The 22,954-nt window shown below is 40.6% G+C and overlaps 1 protein-coding gene across 1 annotated transcript in view; it reads right to left on the bottom strand.

Annotated features, from left to right (window-relative positions):
* The window catches only part of mei1 (meiotic double-stranded break formation protein 1), a gene marked incomplete at both ends in the record, with an annotated part of 57,994 nt that overhangs the window by 18,267 nt on the left and 16,773 nt on the right, over positions 1-22,954 (bottom strand). The window contains 13 exons of the mRNA XM_080044580.1: positions 140-253; positions 6,719-6,908; positions 7,061-7,183; positions 7,392-7,577; positions 9,364-9,514; positions 11,213-11,393; positions 15,859-15,956; positions 16,826-16,886; positions 18,753-18,864; positions 19,296-19,443; positions 19,654-19,745; positions 20,292-20,406; positions 22,795-22,929. Coding sequence (XP_079900706.1) covers positions 140-253; positions 6,719-6,908; positions 7,061-7,183; positions 7,392-7,577; positions 9,364-9,514; positions 11,213-11,393; positions 15,859-15,956; positions 16,826-16,886; positions 18,753-18,864; positions 19,296-19,443; positions 19,654-19,745; positions 20,292-20,406; positions 22,795-22,929 — 1,706 coding nt within the window. The remainder of the gene's footprint in view (positions 1-139; positions 254-6,718; positions 6,909-7,060; positions 7,184-7,391; positions 7,578-9,363; positions 9,515-11,212; positions 11,394-15,858; positions 15,957-16,825; positions 16,887-18,752; positions 18,865-19,295; positions 19,444-19,653; positions 19,746-20,291; positions 20,407-22,794; positions 22,930-22,954) is intronic.

The following is a 22,954-nucleotide window of genomic DNA, read 5'->3' as shown; positions in this document are numbered from 1 at the left end:
CACACTTTGTTTGACTATGTAAAGTTATGTAAACAAAGTATTTGGAAGCATAAATGTGTTTGTGTATGCTAATAGAGGACGGCTGTGTGAAGGATAGTTAAACTGAGTGTGACCTGCCAGCAGCTCCTTTTGAGCTCACCATGGTAGAGTAGCTTGAAGTGCACTTCATCCATCTTACTGCAGGAGGAAGATGAAGGCGGGTCACTGGCCTGCATCACACAAAGCAGCTTCAGCACCAGAGGGAGTGAGTTCACTGCTAAACAAGGAGACATGGGAAACGAAGTTTGACTAGAAGCAGAAAAGTAGAAAAGAAGCAAGATAGGCATATATCAATGGCTTTAGAATGTACAGTATTCAGACCCCTTCACTAAATACACACTTAATTGTGTTGGAGATGTAATTTTAAATATAATATTGTCATTTGTTCTTTCATTTACAAAAGTATTCAGACCTTTAATTCAGCACTTTATGGGCATATTCTCTGAAATTGTCCGCTAAATAATTCAAAAGCATGTGCATTTAATGCAAGACATTATGCAAAAGACGGCGAAATGATGCGTAAATACTATGCTTTCTGTGATTAGTGCAGATGGGGTTCACATCAGCGATGATCTGCTCCAGAGTTCACTTGCAAGCGCCCCGAGACCAACTTTTTCAAGCGAAGCGGAGTACGGTTGTTTAGTGCGCAACAGAGGTCTCGGACTGCGTTCAACCCAAAACAAATGAAGCGCAACAAGGGCTAAACCGCTCGATGGTTCGTTTCAACCGCACTAAACAAAGCTGGTGTGAACAAGCATGAGCTCTGAAGCAACATTTCTTTAAAGACCTCTCAGTATTTGGTTGCCTTTATCCCTCTCCCTCTGACCAGTGCCACTGTGCCTAACTATCCCTAATTGCTTGATGTTGCCACCTCCAAGCTTCACTGTAGGGATGGTATTAGACAGTAATAAGCAGTGCTAGGTGTTCGCTAAACATCATTCTTTGAGTCCTGCCCAACAAGTTCCTTATTTCAAAGAGTCCTTGAAATGCCATTTGGCATGCTAGTTGTCAAATGCCTTCTACTCAAGAGTGGCTTCCATCTAGCAGCTCTATCATTAAGGCCTGAATGATGGAGTGCTACTGAGATGGTTGATGACAGTTTCCCCAATCACTGCAGAGGAATTTGGAGGCTCTCTTCGAGGTACAATTGGTGTTCGGTCACCTTCCTGTAATGCTCGTCTTGACTGGTTACTCAGTTTGGCCAGATGGAAACTTTAGAAAGAGTCCTTGTGGTTTAAAACTTCTTCCATTTCACAACATTATTGAGGCCTCTCTGCTCCTGGGAACACTTGTAGCTTAAGAAATGGTTTTTACACTTGCCCTGATCTATGACTCACTTGCCCTGATCTATGACTTATCACAGAGGTCTATACTGTAGAGAGTTCCTTTATTGCTTAGTTGTTGTCCTGAGTCCTGGCATACAGTGTGAATTATGGGACCTCATACTGTATATACACAGGTGAACTTCTAGACAAAGTTCTAGACATATCTCAAGGATAATTAAAGCAAACAGGACGCACTTCACCACAAATTGGAGTGCCACATGCAAGGGTCTGAATACATACTGTTTAAGTGTGAGATTTTGGTTTTTGATGTTTAATAGCAAAAAAATCTTTGGCTTATATTAGTCTAGATTAATGGACAAAAATGTCATTTTCATCCATTAAACATTACAATTATAACACAATTAAGCGTGCAAAAAGTAAAGAGGTCGAAATACTTTCTAAAGTCACTCTATAAACAAAGAGCCAAAGTGCTTTGAGGGAGAGAGAATACAAACCTAATAAAACACAGACAAGAGTTAAGAGAAACAATAGTGTGTATGTGTGTGTGTGTGTGTGTGTGTGTGTGTGTGTGTGTGTGTGTGTGTGTGTGAGTGAGTGAGAGAGAGAGAGAGAGAGAGAGAGAGAGAGAGAGAGAGAGAAACATTAGGGAGTGGTGCAGGTAAGAAACTGTCTGACAGGCCAGAATTAGCATATCGACCCGCCTCATTACTTAGTCTGAAACCCGAGAGTCGTTATCAGCTGAGCCAAAATAAAGGACATTGTTCAAAGTCACACAGTGATAAGGAGTTTATTTAACAATAAAAGTATCTTGCAGTGACTTGTGGACTACCAACAAGGTATGGCTGAAGCATCTAAATACTAAAGAATGATAAGACATACAGGAAAGAGACTCAAGGAAGATCAGGCAGAACTGTCATCTACATACTCCTTTCACCCCTGTAGTGCATAACATTAAAATGTCTCCCTTTAGGATGATGATGATGCATTAGAGGATAATATAAAGTATATATGAATGCAAATGACAGCGGGCTGAACTGGAACACGTGTGCAGATAACACTCTGTAATCCCTACAGGGCCTGAGACGAGGAGAAAGCAGGCAGAGGCTAACCACAGCAACAGTTTGTGACTGCCCAGCTGGCACAGTTGTGTTGTGCCCTTCAGCTGTGCTCATTAACCTGGTCAAGTATACAGACATAATAACACCATCTGGTAGACACCTCGACAGAAAAGCACATTACAGCACCACAGATGCATGAAATGAACTATTCAACCAGGAAGTGTCCACACCAAATGGAATTGATTAAATTAATCTCAATATAAAAATAAAAATAAATCACAAACACTTAAAAGAATAACATACTTTTATTAAATATTATTTTCTATTGTACACGTTATGCGATAGTTTCATCCTCATTTCCTTTGAAGTATTTTTTAATTAACAATAATTTACATTGACATTAATCAAGTTATAATGATGAACTGATAATACTGTGTTATTATTTAACTTTTTGCTTAACTGTCAAACAATTTATAAATCAAGAATATGTAGTTATTTGCAATGTTGGTTTTATAGATGAGATTTTCTGTTGTCTGACAGTTTGACGGTTCTGTATATATTATCTACATAATGTCTCTTGAATGAAGTGACAAATATTGTGTATTTCCAGGTAAACACAAATGGATTCAATTAGAGTCATTGTTTTATTTAATCTAATAGTGCATATAGATATTGAAATTAAGGATTGATACTACTGAAACAATGCCAACACAAAGCTAGGAGTTTTTCTCTCTCCAAAATTCAAGAATTCTACACGTGTGTTTTATAGCAACCTCATGCACAGGGAAACTACTGTTTGTGCAGACAAAATCAGTACTATACGCTTCATTGGAAAGAGCCATATAGATAAACAAGTATCTCACTTCCCCACCGTCTCCACTGACAAAGGCTGCTGGGAGGATTCGTTTTAACGGAGGATTAATGGCTTTTCCGTTCTAACATTAATCAGAGGCGACAGTGTTCTTGGAACCGTACTGCCATTACGATCCAATTTAAACACAACCAAGTTCAAGGGAGAGACTGTGTGATGATTACACTTAAGTTAAAAACAAGTTTGCCTTGCAGGACAGGTAAAAGAAATAGCATCGCCGTATTGAGCTACTTTTAGAAGGTTTATAACAGGATGTGTCAAGCATTCTTACTTGGGGAACACAGAACTGTCCTATAACTCAAGACAAGTACTGGTAGGCTATAATAAATTCAACCCCTGCCTTTACCTTTTATGTGTTAGTCCCATGCAAAGTGTCCGTGAGTAAGACAATGAATAGCAATGTTTCAGGGATCATTTCACATAATTCGATATTGGACAGAGAAACAAAAAACAAAACATGTGTACGGACTGAACAGCTGTTTACCATCTACTTGTACATTAGTGCAGAATTATTTTACTTAATGTGACAGTAATCAGCCCGCCTTTAATTCTGTCTTTACAATGCAGTGCATTTTGAGCAGCTGTTAGAAACATCAGAAGCAAAATGCTGCCTAGATAATGGCCCGAGAAACCTAAATCACAGGGTATTCTTTCAAATGATCCAACATGAGGATACTTAAACTTAAAGGTGCAGTGTGTAATATGACATCATCAAGAAAGTTCTACAAAGTTCTAGAATGCAACGCTCCCTGGGTAACCCCAACCCTTTCGAATAATAACAGAAGCTACAGTGGCCTTCAAGGACAAGAACAATTCTACATTTTAAACAATGCACCTGATGACATTCCAACTATGACACTTTCAAGATGGCGGCTCTAGGCCTTGGTCCAAAATATGCAGAAATATGGACATATATGAGACCCTTTCTAAGGGAAAAAATTATAATTCAAAAAAAAATGTTCAGCTATTATGCACTAAATTAAATGTACTTATGGATATTATAATTACTTTCTACAAAATCTGCTAGGAAATAAAACCCACAATTCTACACACTGCAGGTTTAAGTGCTTTCCATTAAGTTGCAAAAGCACCGACTAGACCTATTAGTCCGTGCAGTTTTCTTTAAAGAGGTTTAATTGCTGTGTATAGAAATTGTTATTTCATGTCATTACTATAAGCTGTTGTTTCAGTGTCCTCAGTCTCTTCTTTGTACATCCCTGCAATGTGCTTGGAACACACAACCAAGCCAAAGGGTCCCAACTCTAAAACTATCAAGTAGCAAAACCTGGTACTGAATAATTCATTACAAGTTTACATTACAATAACATTACATTATAAATCCCATGTATTTCTAGTCTCCACGGTAATCTCTTGAGTTGAGGTGCAAATTACCTTTATTTTTTAAACATGTTTAATGTCTTTACCTTTTTGCTGTACACAGTGTGAGGTGTAGTTGGAATTCTGTGGAGAGGAATTTAATAAAAAATATCCTTTCTTAATAAGTCAATACGAAGCAATGGGCAGCTGAGACCAAATAGTTGCTGCTGCTGGCTGTTTATAAAGCGGAGATTTAATTAAGTAACTCAGTACGTGTTTGCTGTGTGGGGAGAAAAAAGATTGTCATTGTGCATTTTTTCTATTACATTTCATTGTGTAGGAGCCCACTGAGTAAACCTGTTATTGTGTGTGTGTGTGTGTGTGTGTGTGTGTGTGTGTGTGTGTGTGTGTGTGTGTGTGTGTGTGTGTGTGTGTGTGTGTGTGTGTGTGTGTACTAAGTGTAATAGCGTGTATAGCGTGTATTGAGAATGGGAAGAGACAATTACATCAAAAGCTTCCATTTGCTATATAAAAAAAGTCTTGATATGTAAGACTGTGGCAGAAAAAACATCCAGGAAGAAAACAACATGTCCACCGCACTCTAAACGTAAACTACTAAGGAAAGGAAACAGCAACATTTACCTCAATCTACTGTTGAAAATATTTGAAGAAATAGGTTTTATTCTATTTTGTAAGGATGGAACTGAATGTATTACAGCATCATGGAAGCTGTTATTAAACTTAGACAATGATTAAGGTTTTAGTGATGAGCAGAGGGATTTGAAAATTTGAGAACTTGTGACATGTTTTACTCATTTAACGATGTAATGTGTCAGCACAGAAGAGGCCTCATAGACAGTATGTTTCTATAGCAAAAAAACAATATGGCCCATGAAGACACTATCTTGTATCTTGTATATCACTTTGGTCAGTGAGTGTGATTTAAAGATCTCCTATTATACTACTTTTCTGGTCTTAATTTCTTGTTAAAAACTGCTATAGAGCAACCTGACACGAATCACAAAAAACCATGTAGATTTTCGGGAAACTCTTCCTCTCATCTGAGCGCGCACAGCAGTCTCTCTCCACACTCGGCTTTGTGCTTCTCCGCCCCCTCCCCCCCCCCTCCTGCAAACCCCACTCCGTTGTGATTGGTTACCTTCCTTCGGGAACACTTTCAGCAGCGCGCGGGCAGATTTGAGAGCAGGAAGGTGGGGGCATGGCCAGAGCTTGCCTGAGCAGCACGTTGCAGCATTACCATACATGGAAACATCCGCTTTTCGTGACGACAAGAATATCAGGAAATTCTGAACTGATTTGAACACGTGATTTCTCGACCGGCTGCCCTAGTGTTTAGTGCTCTGCACAGCCACCCCAGATGGTCAGCAGGGAATACGTCTAAATGCATGTACGTACGTCATTATTTGATACACTAGTATGGTTAAACATGACTATAAATCATTATAACAACGTTTATAGGTCATAAAAGTCAAAAAGTATGATATGTCCTCTTTAAATAAAAAGAAGTAACAGCTCTATGCATGTGTGTCTAGTGTGATTATGAATTTATGAGTGAATGCCTTGGTAATGTGAGGCTCCAACAATAGAAAGGGTGTGGTTCAGAGTATGCTGTCAAAGCAATGTAATGTTCTGCCATCAAAAGTTGGGTTAACACATACTATATTCAAGTTCCCTAATTGATTCACATTCATTTAAAATCAACAAATCCATTAATGGTTCATTGCAGCACTGCAGGTGCACGAGGCTGTCATAAAGGATTGATGCTGTGTGATTTAGCACTGCATTCACTATTAACTGCTAGTTGACGTCTAAATTAAAATCACTGATTCAATATTCATCACCTTGCTTGACAATAATATTGGCTGGTTGATTTGGAAATTAAACTAATTCTTAAATTGTAACATTACAACCGTCAATGCACTTGTATGATTTTTTCTGATATCTTCCTTTCCAACATATTTCATCTTATCCATTACAATAAACCGTACGTGAACAAGGGAATAGTATTATTTAACTTTTGCTTCAAAGTTTAGCCTTTTCTTCAGGGATAAAATAAGTATTCTACAATACTTCTGTACATATACAGTATATATATACTCTCTTTCTGTTTGTTTTATGTATCTTACCCTGTGCAGTTTGTCCGTGTCCCAGCGCATTGCCCACATTCTCCATACTGAGCCTCTGTAATGCCTGGAGGAGAGCTGGCCAAAGATTGCTACAAAGGTCAGCCGCATAGTCCATTTGACCGTGCAAAAGAGCTTCCAACACCTCCAGGGCTCGGTCTGCCAGGGGGGCCTTCCTGGTGCAAACCATGTCCTGCAGTCATACAGACAGACAGACACCAGATTGAAGAGAGATCAAGATGTATTAGATCTTTCTGCACCAGCATTGTCCTCCTAGTACATCCAGCATTTCAAATGAGAATCTTCTTAGCTCCACAGTCGTGTTTGGGGGTCACAGGTTCTCACCAGGAGGATCAGTATAACAGCTGGATATTTCTTTATCACAGCCAGGAGCTCCATAGTTTCTGTGTCTGGCTCTTGATGCTGCCTCTCGTCTGCACGGCTTTCTCCCCTCTCCTGCACGTCTGCCTGTACCAAGGGATGAAATTAAACCACCTTTTCATCGGTTCTGATTTAAATTTGTGAAAGTTCAAAGGGAATTAAATCAGCCGTCTAAATAATCCTATCTTTGACAGTCAGAGTGAAACACGTTAAAGTGTGTTCAATCAAATCAGTAAAAGGATTTACAGATAATACATCTGAGTTTGAGACATAAGTGAGGCAATTGTCTCCTTACCATGGTCTGCTCTGCTTGTGTGTGCTGGGCTTGCTTGGTCAACCAAAGTTCCAAGACCAGTGGCCCAAATGTCTCTGCGAGCTCCGGGTAGCGACAGATGAAGTGGAGGAGTGTGGGATGGTGAAAGTAGAGGGTAGAGAAGCTTTGGCAGGAGGAGAGAGCCTTGCTGATGCAGTTAAAAGGAGCCTTGAGTAGGTTGGAAGGGAAAGATTGAAAACGCTTAGGTACATCCTTTCTGAAGAGCACATATACACATGCAAGTTAAAAGGTTTGCAATTTTGAAAATAGTTTCCTTCACATCCCAAATGTGGTACTGCTTTTAAACCCCCCACTGAAGCAGAGCCCTCAGACACTCCTGTAATGTATAATGTTTCTGAGTTTTGCATAAAAAGATAGGTTGTCAAGCTTTGATTCTAAGTATTGCGTGGACTCCAAATATTGCTGTATGTATTAAATTCTCCAGTACATGCTGTCTTCTTTCTCTATTCACAGCATACAAAACATCACGTTGAACATCCTGAAAAAATCTCAATGGAGGATTTCTTTTCACATTGTTACTGCCGAAGGTTGACTCACTGAAAAGAAGATAAAATGGAATATTTAAAACTGGGGCGGACTACTTGCTTCACCTGTCACATTGTATTTTATTAAGCGACCCGGAGGGATGAATAGTGAAGAAGTCAAAAACAAAAAGAGGCAAGTCTACAAAATATCATGTTTTACAAGGTTCAATTGAAATCATAAACCCACATTTTTTTCTTCAACTATATCTTGATGCTGATTCTGTATATCTACTGCACTTTTCTAAGTTAGGGCTCTTTCACACTTGCCGTGTTGGGTTTGATTGAAACAAACTTGGGTTTGTTTCAATATTTGCTGCGGTTCCTTTGCGCAGCTGAGAACACAGTAATCGTGCTCGGGTCGCATGGGCACCAAAAGCCAAACAGTTGGACTAAGGTCTCGGTACGCTTCCAAACAAACTCTGGTGCTGTCCTTTTGTGGTGAGAACGTGAGCGGAGTGAGTCCGACCTAACTGCAGGAGGCACTATATAAAGAGTTCCCGCTGCCAGCTATGCATTTTGGGATGAAGGAGATGATCTATTGCTGTAGTTTCCTCCTGTAGTATTCCCACATGGAAATTCTGACCAATTGTAAAGCAGTTCAGGAACTATTTTATTGCTCCCGCCCCACACACTTCTGAGAAATTAGTGAAAAGAACATTCTCACGTGGCTTATGCCGCTGAATTTTTGATCGCATCACCAACCGATTTAGCCTTGTCCTACCAAACTATCGTACTTCATTTCATTTGTGCAGAAGGTCTGGAACTGCTCTATTGGCAAACGTTCACTCATTTGGCGGCGGGTGTTTGTTGAAGTTTAAAACTATTGGATCTGCCCAGCGCCACTTTTGATCAGCCAACCAATCGTATAACGTTTGGTCGTGACGTATGTCATGAGCCGGCTTCTGACGGTGCGTTCCAATTGTAATTGGAACTCGGAAATTTCCGACTTCACTACATATTGTAGTCTATGGATCTACCGCTACCTGGCAACGGTAACTTGCTAGAGCCTAACGTTTAGTTATTTGGATGAGAAAGGTTGTCGGCGTCCATACTTTCCCGAGCAGATGCACTGGAACACAGACAGGTCGGAAGTCGGAACTACCAAGTCGGAAATTTCCGAGTTCCGAGTATAAAGGAACGCAGCATTGAACAGAAACTGGCGCGCGACTTTGACGCCATCGTTCTCAGCCACTCGCTCTGTTCACTGATTGGACCGCACAAAGATTTCATCGAGCAGGAACCCATGAATACACTTCAGCCCCAGACTGACTACTGAAGTGAAATGAAAATTGAACCTGTTTAAAATGAACCAATGTATGATAATCACATTTGGTGCAAACCAAGAGAGCGAACTAGAAGCGACCACAGGGTGTGTTTTGATTTTTATTCAGTGAAGTGATGAGCGTTACCCCGTCAAGGCTGGGGCTCTTGTCCTGTGTCATTGCCAGCAGGTAGAGGGCAGAGCGGAGCACGGAGTGAGGCAGGGCACAGCCGCCGTCCTCCTGCACTGAATGTAACAGACACACCACACTGGAGAACACTGTCTGGTCAGGGAGCAGCCTGGATCACACATGCACACACACACACACACACACACACACACACACACACACACACACACACACACACACACACACACACACACACACACACACACACACACACACACACACACACACACACACACACACACACACACACACACACACACACACACAAACACACACACACAAACACACACACACACACACACACACAAACACACACACACGCACAATAACACACGCACAAATGCACAATAATGAAGACATTAAAATACAAAGTACAAACATTAACATTTGAATGTACACAGACACTCAAGACAGTGTATCCTGGAATGTCAAACACTCTTCAGCAGGCACACAGTTCAGTGTATCTGTAATAAAAGTGGACAAACACATAAGTGCTCCAGAGGCATGATGATGTCACAAATGTACTATCTCTCTTTTCCACACCAAAAATACACATCACGGTCAGTTGGTATGTACACCAAGAACTTATTCACACATCATATCCTTGTACACACACACACACACACACTACACACACACACACACACACACACACACACACACACACACACACACACACACACACGCACACACACACACACACGCACACACACACACACACACAGCCCTCCCACGCTATGTAAATCTCCGGCCACAGTTCCCCTTTAATCTTGATGAGACCACACAGAGGCAGCCGGGAGACACTTTCATCCCCTTCCCTGAGGCATAGCTGAGGTTCCAAAGAAGAACAGATTAAATTTTCTGAAGAAGGCAACAAATCTCTGATGTCATAAAATATGTACTTAAGAACATCCTCCATGAGCAACAGTAATGCCACTGGAGCAGGGACAGAACTACAGCAACATGCAAAATCAGCTGGTTTCTTGGTCATTTATTATATATCACAGACACTTAGTTTGGTTATTTCAATACCGTTATGTAGCTTAATTGTCCACTTTCTGCCCTCAAGGGCTGCATTACAGCAAAGTGGTACTTTGTGAGGACATTTGCATTTGTAACAACAAATGTCTCCGTTAGGCCATTATATCCACATTAATAATGTAGATTACTCAGTGTTACTTTAAGCACCAAATATTTCTGGAAGCACCTGTAGACATCAAATTTGTTCAGGTTTTTTAATAGGGGAGTTGTTTTACCTGATTCAGTCAATATCGGCATACCTATACATTTACTGTAATAGCACTAGAACACTGACTAGAGGTGCAGTCGGCTGCCCCCCAGCACTGCTATAGAGTACAGAGAGGATTGGGGACATTACACTCTTTATATTGATTCCTGAAGCACAGGTAATACAGTGCGACCAAGACCTTTTAGTCAGCGAGCCAGGAAATTCCTGCTGTCCTGCTAAAAGTCTTTTTTTTTGCAGTGCCAGTATTTCTGGATCACACAATAATCTCCCTTCTCGGAAAACCACACTGCAGCCGTACAAGGCACACATGCTTAGAATTCGTGTCAGCAAAATGCCTTTTACTAATGCTGAAATATTTATTGGTTAATTAATTCTAAATCCACAAAAATACCATCTCAGAAGAGGAGATTTTCTTGGAACTCTTTAACATTTGAATAAGCAAAACCAAAAGCCATTTGCCTTTTAAGCTGCTGTGTAAATGTGGGTGTATTCATTTTTTATGTTGCTCAGTGCTATTCTGTGTCAGTCCAAGCTGGATGAGTGAGTGCACTGTATTACCTGTCTCCTCGCTGAAGGGCAAGGTGTAGCATGATGAGCAGAGTGTATTGAGTGGCCCTTGGTCCTTTATATTCACACAGCTGGAGCCCTGGGGCCTCGCACAGCAGAGAGGGCCAGTCCGACAGACGACAACACAGAGTGGGGAGGTTGTGTAGCAGAAGATTCTCCACCTCCTCCACATCTGGCGGATGAGCAAGGAAATAAAGGAGACAGAAACGAAATGGGTGTAAAAATCCATTCTAGAGACAGGAAAAATAATGACAGGAGAGAAGAGGAAAGGGAGGATAGATGAATGGAATAAAGTAAACACAGCAGAAGAGCCAGTGAGGCCTCCTTTGCAAAGCTGCAACACCCAGCAATGTTGTGTACATTACTAAAGCCAATCCAAAGATAATGTTTATGAAAACATCATCTGGGGATTACGCTGATTTGACACTTTGCCAATTATCTATGTTTATCCAAACATAAAGGCAATATCCATCATTAACCAACCTACGGATGTCATGGATGCTCAAATTTAGTTTCAATAACATTCTTTGAAATCCATATTATGTTATATAACAGAGTTAAAAAGAATATATGTTTTTTCATAAATTAGGTCCCTAAAGATATGGAAGACAACATGGAAAGAGCGCATGGAGTGATGGGTATTTGAAAAGTAACAGTAGGAAGGAAAGTGAAACTTCAAGGGAGAGGTGGATAAAGAGGAAAGAAATGAGGTCCAGTCAGTGTGAGATGGTGCTGGGGGGAGGGGGGGAGCAAACAATATATGCGGATATAATATACAGATATAAAATGGTGAGAGGAAAAAAGACAGCGAACAGACAAAGGAGAAAAAAGATGTGACGCACAGTAGGGAATACATTTCTCTCCGACAGCTATAAGAGTAGGACTATCTTCACAATGACGTTGACACCATCTCTGGGTTCGCTTTAGGGAACTGCAGAGAGAGAGGTGATGAGAGTGCGAGGGGAGTGAGAAGAAAATGAGATGCAGCTCATAGAGAACTGACGAGAACAACACTGAGGGAAAGAGAAGGGGAAAGAAAATTGAGGGCCATTGAAACACAGCACTGAGTAGAGTCAATTGTGCTGTGCAATGCAACCTCTTGTCCTTTCTGGAGAAAAAAAGAAAAGCAAGAAAGAGAAAGAAAGAAAAAAGAAAGAAAAGACCCCAAATAGTGCTAAATTGCATGAGCATTCTAACACACTGCATGTTTGTGCAAATGACAACAGGCGCAAACAGTGTAAAGGCAGTATTATTCAAATGAGGGTTTTGCGTGTGTTACTGGTTTCCGCCATGGAGCATTTGGACAGAGAGAAGAGTGACCACAAGCTCCAAAATGACATTGCTGGTATACTGTATGTCTGGATTGATTTAGTTTCTAACATTCTCTCCCTCTGCTTTCAAAACTGCAGCCATCTGTGCGCAACACTGTGCCGCTTTTCACCTACCTCCCAAAAGTATTAAGCTATATTTACTAAATCACCGCAATTATTTTGAGACTTTGTATATCAAAATGCAGTGGAAAATTGACTTATTTTGCTCTACTCCTCCCCAATATTTTGTGCACTCGAGAAACAACTGCCAATATTGCATATTCATTAAGGTAAACGTACTAATTGGAAAGCGCATGTTATTTTTTTACACACAATCCTCAGTGCTCACCGTTAGTAGATCAGATGGCATGTTTTTTTTAGCTGGTGTAATCAACTTTGCTCACATTTTTACACACGCAAACCGTTAGTAAATCAGGCTCTATGTGCCGAATATCAGTGGATCACAATAAAGCGGGGGCAGAGTAGAGAAACTAAAAATGACAAAGAAGGCACAAGGAGATGGCAGGCAGGGATAGGGGTCACTGATGCATGGCTCTAAAGCCACAGCCGGGTCTGTAGAGGAATAGAATACCAATAAGCCAGAGAGGAAAACAGAGGAGAAAACTGGAAAAGGGGTTGAAGAATTAAAGAAAGGCAAGGAGAGATAAATATAAACAAAAGTGAGCAAATGTAGAAGGCTGCAGACGACCCCATGGCGTGGAGATAGCACTGTGGTCTAGAGGGACCACTGTGGACATATTTTAGAAACCATGGGAAGATCAGGAGAAGGGCACAAGAAACACATGCAGCCGTCACCTCCAGGGAACTGGAGACTACACGATAGAAGGATGTCTCAGAGGAAGACAGATGATGAAGATGAGAAGTGAAAGAACAGATGGGAGAAGGACAACATACACATACAAAGCAGGCTGCAGGGACATGTCGCCTCCTGCTCAACGGTTTGATCAAGTGAAATTAATATTAGTAGCAGGGTAGGGAAGGGGAGAGAAACATTTTGCAAAAATATTCACACAGCTGTTTACAGAAGTATAAATGGTAAGAACCAATCATAATACATCCACAATAGTAATCCAATTATCACAGACAGAACAAAGTGGTGAGGAAAAGTGGAAAATATATGTTTAGAAACAATGATGAAAAAAGTAACTTTTTGAAAAATCCCACACTAAGAGGAAATTGTCAAATTCAAGAGAAAAGAAAAATTAAAGAAAGCCAGAGGCTGACAATGACACATAAAACAGATAAGGGTGATGAAAGGGAGGAAGATGTCGACAGGCAGTGGAGGGTCTAGCTCCACAGTATTCCATATTCAGAGCCACACCCACACCCACACACACACACACACACACACGCACACGCACACACACACACACACACACATAAATAAACACACACACCAACACACCTAAAGTCTTACATCTCATTACCTCAAAGGAATATTTTACTCAACGTCACATCATGTCTCCTGGGAACAACTGCTGTTTCCACTAAAAACCTCTTTTACTTGTCCTTATTGACACTTACTTCAGCAATGCCCCTTTAACTGGCTCTAAGATCTGTGTTGTCACAATGTGCATTGACATTTATGAGGCTTAGCATCAACTCTTTCACACAGGGTCTTGGAATCAGCAAGCAAACACAGTTCAGTGTTCAAATCGAGTCCATTTCACACACTCAACATGTTTACAGTACACACAGCCAGAGCTTTTATTTAGTGACTTTTCAATGAGGTTGCTAAAAAGGCATCATCAGCTTTTCTGTTGACAGCCAAGCTGGATTTGAAGCCTCCATTCTTAACAGGGTTATTAACATAAGATAACTCTACTGGGAATGAGAACATTGTTTGGAATTTTGGAATTGGAATTTTCAGCTGGGAACATATTTCAATTTGCAATAATTTAAATTCATGATATTAAATAACAGTGACATCTTTAATGACAAATGGTTAGACAAGTCAAAGTGTCTCCATAGGTATGTATAAATTAGGTCCTCAGAGGAATTAGGATGGGCTCTTTTCAATCAACACAAGATATAATTCAAGGTAAAACGACCACGGTCGATTATACAGTATTTTTTACTATCGAAAATAAATGATTTGAATAGCTGACCTGAGGCCTGTACTAACCTTCAGTTAACCTAACACACCGCTACCAGGATAAGCATTATCATGACAGTGGTTATCAACTTGTTCAGTCGACCCAGGATTCCCCAACTCTAGTTCTTATTTATTTAGTGTATATACATAATACTTGTCTTATTTTATTCTTAGTACTTATTAGACCATGGGTTCAGAGAGAAACCTGTTTCTGATTCCTCTGTATGTCTGGCACATATTGCAGAATTGACAATAAAGTAGACTTGAGGGTGTTCATATAAACAGGGCGGTATTTGAGACAGATTATATACAGTATATATATATATATATATATATATATATATATATATATATATTATTTATAATATTTCTCACATGATTAGCAAAAGTAAATACTGAGCAAATATGAAAAATGTAATCACTTTATAGACTACAGCCTGAAAAAACACAGTGTCTGCTGCAAAAGCTAGAAGGTACAGCTGGCAAAATAAAATGCAGATTGTGTGAACATGTACAATGACAGGTTAATCAATATCACTGCCTCATCATCAAAGAACGAGTACAATTAAAATGTTGTATTCCATTAAACTAATGTGCTATTTAGATGTATTTTTTTGTTGTGTGATTTTTTTCTTTGCTTTATCCCTTCAGCAGCAGCCCCAGAGGTGTTACATTAAGTGGTGTTCGAGCTACACTGTGCAAACTAAAGGATTTCAGAATCTACATCTTCCATATAGATAGTCATAAGGGAAAGCCAGATGGTTTTGTCGGTCTCTAAAACCTCTTCCCTTTCTCAATTTGCACAGGAGCAGATTAGGTCTACAACACAAGTTACCATGGCAATCTACCCGCGTTGTGATACTGAAAACCCAGGGTCAAACCTAAAGTAACTTCGCTAAGATCCAATCTGGCTTCATAGCTCAGGCCTCTGATCTTCTTTACAAAAAACAATAAGCTGAAGTGTTGATCACTTCAGCTTATTGAAGTGATCAACACTTCAACAGTCTCAGATAACTGGTAAGCATGACATCATTGCTTGGAAGATGACAGATACAATAGAGTTTTGCTGGTGTTGCTTGAGCTGTGTGTGTGTGTGTGTGTGTGTGTGTGTGTGTGTGTGTGTGTGTGTGTGTGTGTGTGTGTGTGTGTGTGTGTGTGTGTGTGTGCGTGCGTGCGTGTGTGCGTCCGTGCGTGTGTGCTTGTTTGCGTACCGTGCTGGTAGGAGCCAGAAGCGGGGTCGGAATGGGGAAGCAGGCACATACTGAGTTTCTCTAGAAAACCAGAGCAGGATGCATTTAGATTTGGGTTCCTGAAAAGAATTGAAGAAGAGTCAACGAAAATGAAATTGAATTCAAAGAAAATAGTTAAAAGAGACTAAATGAGGGCTCCTAAGAGCATACAGCCTAAACCATAACAGGGTCATAACGATGAAGTTTGAACTTGAGGCACAGACAGGAATTGGTCCTTTCAAATGTGAAACAGCACAGCATGGTTCAGTTTCATTACAGCTCAGAGCAGGGGGGCCTAAAACCTACTGAGTCAACCACATTTAAGACCAAAGCACAAACAGTCAACGCATACGTACGCCCACAAAAGCACATATTCTCATATACGTAAAAGAGCAACATCTAAACATAGACACATTAGGCTTTGAAGCTGCAGATCTGTTGCTCGGAAACTGACACGCTGCTGACAAGAATGGCTTATTGGAAAAAAGTAAAGAGAATAACAGATAACAGCTTTAGTAGTGTGATCTGTCTCACTTTAATTGGTATGACAGGGAATGATAATAAAACTCACTTTCACACACACACACACACACACACAATCAAACACAGGCACGCACGCACACACACACAAACACACACACACACACACACACACACACACACACACACACACACACACACACACACACACACACACACACACACACACACACACACACATATATACACACAGACACACAGACACACAAACAGGCACACAAGCAGAGTCACACAGGCAGCTACACCTTGTAGAAAACAGTGCTTTGTTAATTGCTGTGCGTATGTTTGTGAGTGTGAGTGTGTGTGTGTGTGTGTGTGTGTGTGTGTGTGTGTGTGTGTGTGTGTGTGTGTGTGTGTGTGTGTGTGTGTGTGGTGTGTCCTTAGGTAATCCTTTTACACTGTACAATACCTGTTCCCTGCACAGAGGAGCCCTTTGTGTTCCAGCGCCAGCTTGTAGAAACCAGAGGCCGCTAGAGGGAAGAGGAGGTGGAAAAAGGAAAAAAGAGGGATGCAACAGTAAGAAATGAGGAAGAACGATGGTAACAGGAGAAAGATGGTTACACAAAAAATATTTTCGTATTTCAAAACAAAAGTTAAACAGTACAATAACAGGCAGGGGAGAAACAAAAACATGAAAATAAAAGTTAGCACATTCTGTAAGTGAATGAATTAAAACTAAGAAAAATAAATCACACATCTTGAAAAAAAAGAGCACGTAACATGCTGATGAAAGCACTATGGGTTCCACAATTCAATTCCCCCTCAGGAACAAGAGGGGGAAGGGCCATAGAGAACAAGAAGATAGAAGAGAGGAAGGTAGAGAGACAACGTGGGAGATAGAGAAAGAGAGAGAGAGACACACACCTGGCATCAATGTGCCAGGAACCAGCCACACGATTCAGTCTCAGGCCATTTGGCTCCATTGGAAGTATTGACAAAGCAGTCCTCTTTTAACTCTTTCGTAAACTGGTTTTAATGTCTTGGCTGTGAGAGAGAACACCTTCACTTACTAGAGTGAAGTACTCACATCATAAATTGACAAACTCATTCTCTTGTCGAGCTACCGCTCAGCCATAGCTGCAGAAAACTGTTGTGCTTTGTTAAGCCCTCGCAGCATAAATATAAAGCTTAAGTTCCCTTTTAAATGCCACCAAGCTGGCTGCAGCTCTACGCCCAAGGCAATGTGTTTTCTGTCAATAATTGAGGCTTTGGACTGCCAGCTTTGAAATGGACGGATTGCCCTACTAGTTTTCCCCTACAGTGCCATGACATTTCATCAAGTGAACATTGAGGCATTTAGCTACGTCTTTGATGAGAGCAGAATCCACTGTTGGCATTTGAGTTTCTAACATCATTTGAAACAGCATAAAATATGAATTTCATTTAATGAACATTACCGAACTGGATAAACAATAAATGTACAGAAAAATAGCACAATCTGTCATTTGATAATGAAATTAAATCAAGTTAATTGCTCTCTGTATGATTAGCTGGGGACTGAGCTGTATAAAAAAATTTCTTCTGTCTCTGCTTATTTGATTTAGTTAAACAAAATGTCCTATAACCCAGACAAAGAGTAATCTACCATCAGTTAACTGAAATCTAAAGAGAAACAGTTAGTCCATCATCGTAAAATAAAGAAATGTTTCCCCTATAAAGTCTAGTTATCGCCTTTTCCGCCATTACATAGCTTAACCAGATCTACTTTCCGTGTTCAGAAAACAGGCAAAAAAGTAAATGTATCATTGATTATTCCAAATGTGTATAATGAAGGCAGATAAAGAGGTGTAATATTATTCAAAAGGACTGTATACTACACTACTTGATCATTTTAAGCTCTGTTAATTTCTGTCATAATATCGATGACAGAATTTAAAACAAGTCTGGTAGTGTTTCGTGATTTAAAAGTGACTTGACACTCTTTATGTTATTGCATGTACCTTCTAACACATCAATGTCTGAAGTCACACAATTATGATATATCTGTCATCAGTAATATACTTCATATTCAACTTAACATTAGTAAGAGCTAGTTAAAGCTGGCATGCAGAAAACGACCAGGGGGGGAAGCCCTACCTACTGAGCTAAGGGCGTCCCCCCAGCTCATGTTAACTTTGACCAATCAGAAATCATATACCCCAGCTTTAACAGTGAATTCATGTTCATCTTTTACGCCATCGCTATAATATAAAGTGTCAGTGTCAGTCAGTCTTGTTTAGAGTTGCTCCAGAAAGAAGGGAAGATAAGATTAGAGATTTGTCTGCTCCTGTTCTAATAAAAGCTGAACAGTCCAGGCATGAGATAGATTTGAGTTTATACAGTGTTACCCAACTCACCTAGCTTATTTGCAAAGACAGGCATGAGGGATGGTAGAAGGGTGAACTGGGAGAACAGGATAGAGTAGAAGTACTGCAGTATCTGAACGTTGGGTACATGCTCACACATCCTCTACACACACACACACACACACACACACACACACACACACACACACACACACACACACACACACACACACACACACACACACACACACACACACACACACACACACACAGTAAATCACAGACAATCACCATCCATTGATTTTTTTGCCCGAATAGAAAAAGGTTTATAAAAATATAACAGAGGTACAGATTAATAGGCTCATATGGCTCTGGGTAAACAAAGTTTATGAAAGTATAAGCTGTGTTCCAGTCCTTTAGAGAAGCCGCATAGCGCATGATAATCATTATGACCTATTTTTCAGAATATGGATGCAACAAATTGGTGTGTGAAGTGTGTGTGTGACAGAGTCATATAGAAGTTGAAGATGAAAAGACAATTAATGGAATGAGTGCATCTGTGTGTGAATGTGTGTGAGTACTAGCAGCCCTCACAATGACAGTAGGTATCCAGACGGAGTCACAGCAGCGTAGCAGACATTGACACAGAGACTCCAGTGAGTCCTGAGCATGGCTGTGTTTAGACGGAGCCGTGAACGTATTCTCCTTCAGAACAGGCTCCGATTGGCACTCCTCTGTCAACCTTAGACACACACATACATACCCATGAATGCACACGCCCGCTCACATACATACACTGGTATTCACAAATGTTACGGTAAGTATTATTCACATTTGGAATACCACAAATTAACACTACGTAGATTCAATGCAATATTTGAATCAAGTCTTTCAGAACCAAGTTGTTTACTGTGTATCCTTAAACCATGAGGTAGAACTTCAATGAACTGACCTGCAGGCAGCCTGAAAACAGAGCAGGGCCTGGAACAAAAAACCTTCAGACTTGGAAGTCTGGCTGCAGTGGTCCGGTCTCTTCACTCTCCCCTACAGGACAAAAGAGAGAGAGAGAGATGGAGAAACAAATAATGGAACCGAATGAGAAAAAAGAGGAGAGAAGAAAGTAGAAGTGGACACAAATATCTCTCTTTCTTGTATCAGTGTAGTGCCCCAGTGTGATTTCAGTGAAATATATTCATTACTTAGATACTACTGTAGTATGAATGAATGCTATCCAGCCATATGTTGCTGGTAGTCACACCAATGCCCCTAGAGTCAGAGGCGTGATGCGCCACTTTGCGGAAAGCAGCAGTGATGGAAAGCTATGAAATAAAACTACTGGAAAAGACATTGATTCCTCCATGGAAGTAGGAATTCCCCTTGCAAGAACATGTCAGGCACATATTTTTTACGTGACATGTTGCTAGATAGCAAAACAGGCAATCAGTCAGTGTCAGTGTTGTTTGTAATGGCACTGATAACAACAGGAAACACTACAAGAGAGACAGTCTCAGACAGGCATCACCACCAGTTCTGAATATTAGAACTTGATTTTATATTTGTGGATAAAACGTAAAAGCAAAACTAACTCACAGAGCTTCGACGACGGGCAGGAGAGGTTGGGACGAGCTCAGAGAATCTGTTAGTGATGGTCTCTATCAATCCTTCTATCTCCTTGTACTGGACTGGTCTGGACTGGTGGTTCAGTCTGGAGCATTTAGAGAGGGACAGCAGTTTATACAAAGCAAACACCTGACATTCACTTACACAACACTGCATACATTGTTCTCAGTAGGTGGAAACAGAGGGAGGAATAGGTCTGAGTCTGTGTGCTTCCTACTTACCTGAGACATTGTACAGGGGTTTACATGCATACACATGACAACAACTTACAACTTAACAACTTACAGCAACAAATTAAACTAAATACCTTCATATTCTTTAACCAATTTAAACAAACTATCTTAAATCTGCCAAACTCTGTAACTGTTTTAATTAGGCTATATTGTACTTTCACCCATTTAATTTTAATTGCTGCCACTCTTCACCACTATGTAAATGTTTCAATTGTTTGTTTGTTTTCTCTTCACCTGTTGTTGTGTATTTGATATATTTGCATTGAATATTGTGTATGTATTGTCGTTTTTCCTTTGAATTTGTTTGAACTCGACGTCATTGTAAATGAGGGTCACCCCTCAATTGGTCTCTCGAGGATAAATAAAAGTTAGATGAAAAAAATGAAAATGACATGATGTACGGTGACTGCCTATATGTGTACGGTATGTGACCGGTCATTTGTTGATTAAGTGTTAAGTGACTGTGTGAGTGAGTGATTTGAGCTTGCCTTTTGCAGTGTTTCCCCTAGAATTTTTTTTAGGCCCGGTGGTAAGAGCTGATAAAGAGTATGCGCGCCGCGTGTGTACCAAACTTCTAGAAGAAATTGACCAAAACGAACCCCATTTGGGATGAGCCTCTTTTGACAGCCCGTTAAAAATTAGGGCATAGGGTTATACTTTCACATTCATCAGTACGTTTGTACAGGTGTTTCTCACAGGATTTAGATAAGGATAGATCCTGCTGGGTAAGAATGGACCTTCTAGGGGGGTCTGGGGGCATCCCCCTGCAGAAGAAACCTTATCCTTTTAAATACATCAATCTGGTGCACTTTGAGAGGCGAAATCTGTTAATTCTGTGCTCTGTAAACAACTGTCATATGTCCTGCCTATAACAATTTTCTGTAATAACACAAGCCATTTGGAGACACAAGCCACGTAAACTATTGAAGAAAAACACGTGGATTTCAATAAAAAAAAAACAATAAACACTAAGATCTAATATAGACAGGTCCTGTCTAGTACTCATTTCTGGAATAATCTGAATCACCTCACCTTGAAGCTAGCCTACTGAAACATTTTTTTTATTTATTTTTTATGCAAATAGCTTTGTTGAAAATTAATTAATTAACATAGGCTACACATCATGATTAGCCTATCAACATGTGTGCTACTTAAGGCAACTTCCCTATTCCGACCATTATATTTCATCTAGCCTATTTCTCAATTTAAAACATAAAAATAAAGTAGGCCTAGCATTGAAAATACAAAAAAATAAAGCTTGTAGGCCTACTATGGGCTGCTGTTTTCAAGATAACTTAACAGTTAAAACAATAAATAAATTAATATGTCCCCTGAAAATAAATGAATGCTTTTCTGAGAAGAATGCCAAAGGCAGTAGCAGTGTGGCACTTCTGCTACTGAAACGAGTGCATGCCGTTTTTTCAGCGCTGTCTCTGCTGTTGATACAGATTGGTTGTGTTGCCACGGCGACGTAGCGATTTTAACTTTCTACGTTTTGCTCAGCACTTTTTCCTGTTCAACGTCCCTGTTACTGAGTCCTTAATATCTCCATACAGCAGGCGCTGGTTTTATTTTCGGCACTAGTTCAACGTTTGCTTGCTAGTCATGCTCCTGCTCATTGGCTTCCGTGTCTAACAAGTGCGCACCGAATGCACACGCGCATCGCGCCGCGCGCAGAACACATACACACACGCAGACACACAGATCAGCTGATGGGATGATCAAACGAGAGGTTGTAAAGACAGGCGCACACGAGGGGTAGACCGACAGTGCCGCGCAGACACTCGCAAATGATTATTACGGAATCAATGATCAATGAATCAATAATTTAAATGCTGTTGGCCTGGCGGGGGGTCCCGTTGGCCTGGCCGGCCCGCCAGGCCTGTATAATGGTAGGGGAAACACTGTTTTGTCTGTTTGCAAGTTTAACTTTAGTTTTGTACATATCCCTTCAAAACTAACATGTCTGGAAGGCTGCTAAGGAGATAACAAACAATTGTGTTAAACACAAGACAAAGTTAGAAACCCTCAGGATGTGGCTAAGTCACATATTGCCAAGGTCACTTTGACATCATATGAATATGTGACTCATTTACGTATCAAAAGTGTGTGTGTGTGTGTGTGTGTGTGTGTGTGTGTGTGTGTGTGTGTGTGTGTGTGTGTGTGTGTGTGTGTGTGTGTGTGTGTGTGTGTGTGTGTGTGCGTGTGTGGGGGGTGTGTGTGTGTGTGTGTGCATGTACCTGAACAGGACAGAGGCAGTGTTGGCAGCTTGTGTGGCTACCAGCAGGCAGGAGGAGGAGAGTCCAGCTACTACAGCCTCAGAGACAGCCACAAACCCTGGACTGCTGGGGAACAGACGCATACTTGGAGGTTGCCTGTACACACAAACACACACACACA

Source organism: Ammodytes marinus, assembly GCF_949987685.1.
Source record: "Ammodytes marinus genome assembly, chromosome: 16".
In the NCBI taxonomy this organism is placed as follows: domain Eukaryota; kingdom Metazoa; phylum Chordata; class Actinopteri; order Uranoscopiformes; family Ammodytidae; genus Ammodytes; species Ammodytes marinus.
The sequence above is the reverse complement of the archived record's forward strand: the minus strand, read 5'-3'. Positions and strand labels throughout refer to the sequence as shown.